The following is an 8,987-nucleotide window of genomic DNA, read 5'->3' on the forward strand; positions in this document are numbered from 1 at the left end:
AGTGTTCAAGATGGCAGGCACATGAGCAGGTGGGTCCCCTGGTCAGTCATGCTGTAGGGGGCAGTGGTAAGCACTTTGTACACACGTGTGGACTGATCCAGTGGGAATTGTTTAACCTCAGAAACAAGGATGAGGTTTCTAGGACAGGTCTAGTTGAGGGTGCTGCAGGAATTTTACCAACTCTAATTAAACAGCCAACTAGCACAAAACTGGGCTTTGTTTACTCATCAACTGGAATCATTCCAGTTGTTTCAGATTTGACCAGAGTGATGTCTGGAGGGAGCTGAGCAGTAAGATGCACAACTGATCAAAGTATTCCTCTGAATCATGTGAGACATAAGACTTCCCAAACCTACACGGGAATAGCTGAGTGGTGTTTACATTATTATCAACTGCATTCAAATGGACAGGAAGGGGAAAGTGGTCCCACAAGGATTGTCCTGGGGCCTTAATTATCCACTATATCTATTAATATAAGACAATAGAAATCTTTTCTAATGACACAATGATCAGTGGCACAGGAATTAGTTTAAAGCAGAGTATAAAATTATAAAGAGAAATGAAAAGACTAATTGAATGTACAAGACTGCAGTAGACATAGTGAAATAACGTCCTCTATTTTGGATCTAGAAACTAGAATCTCTCTCAAATGATGAGAAGCAGCAGCATGATTATTTAGAGGTATATTTACTAAATTACCTGTCATCAGGTACAAAAACAAGGAGACTAACTGAATGTTAACTTTATATTCAAGTCCTTTAATTATAAAAGGAAGGAAGTTTTGCTGCTATTGTACAAAGCCCTGGCTAGACATGATGTACAGATCATCAGAAACCACAGCTTAGACAGATCGGCCTTGGGAGATTGTAATATCGAATGACCAGAATGTTACCAAGGTTCCAAGGTTTAACTTCAAGAGATTACAGAGATGGATTATCTCAAAACACAAAAGCTTAAGGATTGCTTTTAGTTCAGATTTTAGGGAATTTATAAAAGAAATTGTTAGGAAAAGGCAGGAAAACAAAAAGAGGGTGGGAAGGGGAGAAGAAATAAAAATGGAGGGGGGAGGGGGAGGGAGGGAGAGAAAGACAGACAGATAGAGACAGAGAAAAAAACATAAACAAATAGTGGGGGAGACAGGGAAAACAAAGAGGGAGGATCATCACTGGAAATCAGTAGTGTTGGTAACCAGGGATATTGAGGCACCTGGGGCTCTTGGGGTGCAGTGGCACTGTACCTGCCTCTGGGCCAGAAGAGTTCGAGTCCCACTTGCACTAGAGGTGTGTCATAACATGTCTGAACAGGTCGGCTCAAAGTACTTCTTAAAGAGTGTGTAGCAAGGTGTTAGTAATTGATAGAAGGTTTAGAAAAAGGTTCGGAGAGGAATTTTGGGAATACACTGCCTTCAAAATGTTGCACCATGTTTAGGAAGCACTTGGGATAGAAGCTCCCCAGGCCCTGAATGAGCAGCACTGCACAGAAGTGCATTTGAGCTTCAGTGGGTGGGGGCTATGTAAGGCTGAAGCCCTATGAATCGCCTCACATAGCTCAAACTCGAAGACCCATCCCGCACAGAACAAATCACTCCCTCCATCCACTGCTGGTGTGCTCACAGCTCAATTGTACATTCCTTATTCCCAACACAGAGGTAACACAGCTGCTCCTCAGACACTGAGCTTCATGGCTGATCATTCCACGTTGGTGAACAAACTGGAACTGACTCTTCCTGCCAGCTGCCAATCTTCCCAAGGAGGCAGCCAGATGCTTAGTTGTCCAAGGCAGTGGGTCCTCTACCCTGTATATTACTGCCCAGCATGATCTACCCTGGCAATTCTCTGGAAGAGGTCAACTCTGTGTACCACCTGGATCTCCAGGTCCCTGCTGACAAAGCAGACACCAATTTCTCTGTTGTAGTTGCTCAGCGCCCTTACAAACCTGCCCACTGTTCCAGTGCATTTCAGCAAGTCCCTGAGTGCCAACACCAAAGGGTCCTCCCTCTGCTTGGTCTCCAACAATCCTTCCCATGCCAGCAGCTTGACCAGGTGCAGAGACATGGCAGCAATGTGCTCACTGACAAGTACGCCTGACTGTAACGCCGAGAATGTAGCTGCTAAGGTATCAGTATTGAAACTGGTAGGAAGGGAGGCACTGAGGGAAGAGGAAGTGGTGGACAGGTGTTAGTGCTGCTGCAGTTGGGCAAAAGATGGTGAGGTGTCCAAACTCAGTAAGCGCAGAGGCCATACTGGGTTGGGAGTGTCCACCCATTTGTGTGTGTGTCTGTGGTGTGTAAGGGACACAGTTAAGTTGGCAAGAGCGAACAAGGGAAGATATTGTGAGTGAGTGAGAGAGTGCCCAGGGTGAATGTCTGCAAATGTGCAGGGCAGCGCCAGACTGCCAAACCTTCACTGAGAGTATAACAGCCCAAGTCTAGAGCCTGTGCCAGGGATATCCAGGTAGCAATGGGTATTTCTGATTATGGCAAGTGGAATAAACTGGGCAAGCTCAAGGCAATAGTGGAGAGAGAAACCCTCCACAAAACCTAATGAAAATTCCAAAATCTGGAAACAGTCAGTCAATTCTTCAATTGAGATGCTGTAATCCATTGAGAGCTATTGACCAAGGACTGGAGAGGGAGATTAATCTAGATCAGTATTTCCAGCATAGCTATGGAGGGCTGAATGGCCTCCTTCTCTGCAATAAATCTTTTACATTTCAAATGTCACAAGCTTATGATAATCAGCCCCTGGACGGCAAAACCGACTGCAGCAGCTGACTGGCCTCTTCCAATTCCTAATCTACAGACAAAAGACAAGAAACATTGCTGACCCAGGCAAGAGTTTACTTCCATTTTATGTTCAGAGACCATTTTAATCATAATATCTGAGAACTACAACTGACTAATCAGAGCAGATAATTATTGTGCAATTTGTAACTATTTTTAAAAATCAGATTAAAACATTTAACAATTAATTGAAGTACAATCGTGATGCAGCAATATTGTTTTGAGTGGGGAAGGTACAGCAGACAGAGAGAGAGGAAAAATGATCAGGAATCTAAATGTCAGTCAAAGCGGTCACAATTCAAAGCTTGGGAGATTATTCCATCTGGAATCGGTTAACCTTTGCTGAAAGCCTAATTTTTCAGGATGCTGGAGGCAATTACTGACTAGAGAAGTTATACGATTGAGTTCTAGGTCTAGACGTACTGCTCCTGGCAGGAAATTGCCTTGTGATCCAATCAGTACATCTGATGTGAAGTTCTTGTGTTAAGGTTGGGCTGGGACCTGTTTTCAATATAGCACCCGGGCTGACTCCAAAACCACAGGAATAGCCAGCAGAAAAAACATCTGGAGGGGTCAGAATTTCTACAGGGGATCTTTCAATCAGCCACCGGGCAATCCAATGCATGAATCAGATGCCAAAGAGTCCCCTCAGAAATCCCATCCATTGAGCTGTAACTAATTGGACTCTGACCAATAGGTGATGTATCCTGATTGGAGGATCACTGTTCTGTCTCCTCAGGGGAGGGGAAAGAAAGATAGGATCCAATCCAGGCTCAACACATTCCACAAGTAGCAGCAGAGGGGTGTGGTGCAAATTCCTGTTCTGACAGAGAGGCCTGAGAACACACATCACACAGGATTCCAGAGGGCACTTCCAAAGCGTGGAGATAGTGCAGTCTCTGGGACAGGAGTAATCAATGACACAAGGTGAGAGAAACAGAGAAACTCCAGTTAACAGATAAACTGCTTACCCTAGATTGATTGAGTAGGTTGGGCCTGGACTGGGTGTTCAGATGAACGAGAGGTGATCTTATTGAATCATATAAGATCCTTAAAAGACTTTGCAGGTTAGGTACAGAAAAGTTACTTCCCCTTGTGAAAGGTCCAGGACCAGAGGGCATAATCTCAGAATAGAGGGTTGCACATTTAAGACAGAGATGAGGAGGCTTTTCTCCTCACGGGGGTTATGAATCTGTGAAATTCTTTACCATAGAGGGCTATCGAGGCTAGGTCATTAAATATATTCAAGGCGAGATGACAGATTTTTAGTCTGGAAGGGAATCAGGGGTTTTGGAGAAAAGACATGAAAATGTTGAGGATTATCAGATCAGTCATGTCCTCAATGAATGGTGGAGCAAACTCAATGGGGCGAATGGTCTATTTCTGTTCCTAGGTCTTATCGACTCATCTTTTTGATGATCTATGGGAAGATCTCACTGAATGAAGATGGCCTGAAACCCAAGTCCCATCATCATTCAACAGTGCACAGGCTTGCTTCTTCCTAAATGATTTCTTAATGTACAACAGGAGTGCCAACAGGAGTGCCTTCAGCATAGATACCAAAGAAGAAAACCAACGGTGTGTTTTATTTTGAAACTTAATAGGCATCGAGAGTGTAAATTTATCAAAGCCAGATTCAGTTAAGATAGTTTCAATAAAGATTCCCATGACAGCCCAATTACCATCAACAATTAGAAGTGTAATACTTTAAGTTATTTTTATCGTACATATATCTTTATTCATATCCATACCAAGAAATTAACATAACAAAAGGGATATGATGATGGTCATTCAAAGTAACCTTAAATAGTAGTTGTGTTCCACACTGCTCATTTTACTGGGAAAATGCAATCGGTTCCTCACGTCAGGTTGTAAAGGGAAAGGGGTGCTCGACCTGACTCATCTAAGCCCTTTCAGGTAAATATAAAATATCCCATGTCACTGTCGGAAAGAATACCAGGGGAGTTCCACATGGTGTCATGGGACAGTAGTTAACCATTCAACCAATATCACTAATGCAGATTAACTCGTCAGGATCACAATGGTGTTTGTGGAAGCTTGCTGTACTCAAATCAGCTGCTGAGGTTCCTCTGCTACCACAGTGACTACAATTCAATAATACTTCATTTGCACTTTGTATTCTCAAATGAAGAAGTTTTATTTGATTAGGAAATGTACATTGGAAACAAGTCATAGGGATGTACAACATGGAAACAGACCCTTTGGTCCAACTCGTCCATACTGACCAGATATGACTCTGTATCCCATTTGCCAGGTATTTGGCCCATATCCCTCTAAACCCTTCCTATTCTCATACCCATCCAGATGCCTTTTAAATGTTGTAATTGGACCAGTCTCCGCCACTTCCTCTGGCAGCTCATTCCATACACGTACCACCCTCTGTGTGAAAAGGTTGCCCCTTGGGTCCGTTTTAAATTTTTTTCCTCACCCTAAACCTATGCCCTCTAGTTCTAGACTCCCCCAACCCCAGGGAAAAGACCTTGTCTATTTACCCTATCCATGCTCCTCATGATTTTATAAACCGCTATAAAAAGTCACCCCTCAGCCTCCGACACTCCAAGGAGACCAGCCCCAACCTATTCAGCCTCTCCCTGTAGCTCAAACCTTCCAACCCTGGCAACATCCTAGTAAAACTTTTCTGAACCCTTTCAAGTTTCACAACATCCTTCCAATAGGAAGGACACCAGAATTGCAATATTCCAAAAGTTGCCTAACCAATGTCCTGTACAGCTACAACATGACCTTCATACTCTAGACCAATAAAGGAAAGCACACCAAATGCCTTCTTCACTATCCTATCTACTTGTGACTCCACTTTCACAGAGCTAGGAACCTCCACTCCAAGGTCTCTTTGTTCAGCAACACTCCCCAGGACCTTACCATCCAGTGTATAATTCCTACCCTGATTTGCTTTCCAAAATACAGCACTTCCTATTATTCTAAATCAAACTCCATCTTGAAGCTGGATCCTGAAAGACATCTCCCTCAAACAATGACAGTTGTTCAAAGCTTTAGCACAAAAATTAGTTTCTAGAACAGATTTTTCTTAAAGTTTTGAGAAACCAGAGAGAAGTTAATAGAGTTTAAACTTACCTCCAGGTATGACAGAGTGCAATCAGAAGAACTGTAGATAAGATAGCAATGCCAGCAATGACCAGGAAATGAATCATATTGTCTTGGTCCCTGTGCTTTATCACAGCCTGAAGATCAGGTTCTGCGCCAGTTTTAAACTGGTAGAGTAGTATGAATCCACGACCCTTGTTTGTGGTGGTGATCAGTTCCACCACCACCTCCACCATCTCCAGGGAAGAACCAAATGTCAACGTCTTGTTGACTGGGCTATTGGCTCCACAAAATCGGGCAGAGAATGTAATCAGGTCCGAAATGTATAAAACATCATTTGGACAGATCTCTGGAGGAACGAGGGGTGTCACTTTTGTCACAGGGATCACTGTGACCTCAGTCAAACTGTTTACTTGTTGTATCTCACGCTGGTCAATTTCAAGCCTCGTTCCACCTTGTTGGACCCGTTTGCTGTCAGATTGTGGGTCTACATTCATGTCTTGGTAATTGACAAAACCAGTTAGTGGATAACTCAAATTTGACTCTTCAGAATCATTCTTATTCAAATCGCCAAGCCAAGAGTCTGTGATTGAAAAATCCTGCTTTAATGGTGGCATCTTAACCATTTCTAACATTGCAGACTCTTCCTGTGCCACTACGTGTTTGTCTTTAGCTTTACGGGATTGGGCAGAGTAGTCTCCTTCAAATCTTTTTGAATTAGACGCATTTGTCTCATTAAACAACACCTTTTTTCTTTCACCTTGAACAGACTCCTTTGCATGATGATACAAGTTGTTGGACTCTCGAGTCTGGACAGTTCCCCCTTTCTCTGATGGCCTAGAAACAGATCTCTCTCCATTTATCATCCCAGGAGCTGATTGAGCATTGTGCAGACTTTCAAACACATCGAAATCAAAAACTTCCAAAACAAGACGCACACCAGCCGGGATGAAAAACTGCCACAAACAGTGAGTGCCTGGAACGTAACTTGTGGGAAAGCCAGGTGAGAGGATGATACCTTGAGCTTCAGAATCAACAACGGCTCCACACGTGTAATAAACCTGAAAACAAAATATTGCAGGGAATCACCAAGACAACCCAAGATTGTCAACTACTTGCAGCTCCTGGTTCCTTTTCCAGTGGAACCCCCTTGAATGAATTATTCAATGAATCATACACATCATAGAACAAGCTGGATGATGGTTTGGAGGATAATTATCATTACTTCCTAGTTCTGGTAACTTTTTGATCACACTGGGTATAGATTGAATGCTCAGTAGCATTGACAGCTTCAGGTCAAAGGCTAGTGAAAGGTTAAAGCCTCTGAGACTGGCAGCAGCTCATGTGTTGGCCTTCAGGCTTGCTGAATTCCTCAAAATAAGAGTTGGACTTGTTTCTAACTGGGACACAGATCACCTCATATAACACGCTAAGGACTGTAAGGAATGATCAGAAATGGAGTGATTTCCTGAGATAGGAATCGGACGGAGGATTTTTCCAGGTTTTCTTCCCAATTTGGTGTTGATTTTTAAAATCTGGCATTTTGGGTGGAATGGACATAGATTGCGATGCACAGGGGCGCAGGTATGTGTGTGGTTGGCATGTCATTGTCCACATAAGACTGACTATAAAATGGGCATTATCACCATCACGACCAACACTTTCCCCCCATCTGCCCCCTCACCAGTCAGAGTAGTTTCATTGGAGACAGATTTCCCGGCCTCAGTTGTTGAGCAGTTTAGGGAATTAAGGAACTTGCTTCTCATTAAGGGAAAGTGTTGGCAATGTGTTCACTAGACTAGTAATCCTGGGGCCCAGAATAATGTTCTGGAGACAATGGCAGATGGTGACATTTGAATTCAATAAAAACCTGGCCTAACAGCAAGCAACTGATATCCTTTAATGAAGGGAATCTACCATCCTTACCTGGTCTGGCCTACACGTGACTCCAGACCCACAGCAATGTGGTTGACTGTTAACTGCCCTCAGGCACTGAGTGATAGGCAATAAACACTGGGCCTAGCCAGCAACACTCACATCCCATGAATTTTTTTTTATTATTGCACTCATCCCCTTATAATAATAGGCAGATCAAGTCTTTGGCTTAGTGATAACATTCTTTTTTTTATGTCAGATAGTACATGGTTTGTCCCAGATATTCCAACAAGTTCAGGCTGAAGTTCCAGCTGTGAACACTCTGTTGACCTCCAGTGGGGCAAGCACATCAAATGGAGGTGAGTCTGGGCACTACTCCCCATCCTAATCCCCCACATCACTGACACAGTGCTCACAAAACCCTGCCAGCCCAGCCCAGCCCAGCCAACCCAACCCCATCCCAGCATACCCTACCCAGCCCTTTCCAGCCTAGCCCATCCCACCCCAAACCACCCAGCCCAGCCCACCCCAGCCTATCCCACTCCACCCCAGCCTAACCCACCCAACCTACTCCCCCAGACCAGTCTACCCCAGCCCAGCCGACCCCACCCCAGCATTCCCTACCCAGCCCTTTCCAGCCTAGCCCATCCCACCCCACCCCACCCAGCCCAACCTACCCCAGCCCATCCTAGCCTACCCCACTCCACCCTATCCCAGTCTACCCTATCCGGTCCGGTCCAGCCCAACCCAGCCTATCCTATCCCTGTCCAGCTCATCCCAGCCCACTTGAGGCCACCTCAGCCCAGCCTAGCCCAGGCCCTGGACTGAATGGAGATAATTATAGCTGAAGGAGAGTTGCCATCACAGTTACAGATTGCATCAGGGATGTAGTATGCACTCTGCATCAAAACCTCAATATTAGGTGTCAACTAGTACATAAACCAATAAAAAAAACACATTTTGAAACTATTAACATTTTTCCATACTTAAAAGAAGTTTACGACTACCAGATGTGACGGATGTGCTGGGCAATCTCGTAAAGAACAAAACCCAGCATGACAACTTTCATCTTCCATTTTAAAGCATACCAGGTTCCTTCAAAGCCCCATTTTAATTTAAACCACTTGTCACCACATTAAAGAACCGACTTTAACAAACAATCGAAACACTCTCTGATCCAACAGAGATAATCATAACATCTAGTTATTCCTCTACATTTTCAAAACAAGCTATGTAAACACAATCA

The 8,987-nt window shown here is 44.0% G+C and overlaps 1 protein-coding gene across 2 annotated transcripts in view; it reads right to left on the bottom strand.

The window, feature by feature from the left end:
• si:dkey-112e17.1 (uncharacterized) overlaps window positions 1-6,446 on the bottom strand; it is a 28,630-nt gene extending 22,184 nt beyond the window's left edge. For both annotated transcript variants that reach the window (XM_060843906.1, XM_060843905.1), the window contains exon 1: window positions 5,897-6,446. In XM_060843906.1, coding sequence (XP_060699889.1) covers window positions 5,897-6,363 — 467 coding nt within the window. In that variant the 5' untranslated portion in view covers window positions 6,364-6,446. The remainder of the gene's footprint in view (window positions 1-5,896) is intronic.
• Window positions 6,447-8,987: the final 2,541 nt, after the last annotated feature.

Source organism: Hemiscyllium ocellatum, chromosome 24, assembly GCF_020745735.1.
Source record: "Hemiscyllium ocellatum isolate sHemOce1 chromosome 24, sHemOce1.pat.X.cur, whole genome shotgun sequence".
In the NCBI taxonomy this organism is placed as follows: domain Eukaryota; kingdom Metazoa; phylum Chordata; class Chondrichthyes; order Orectolobiformes; family Hemiscylliidae; genus Hemiscyllium; species Hemiscyllium ocellatum.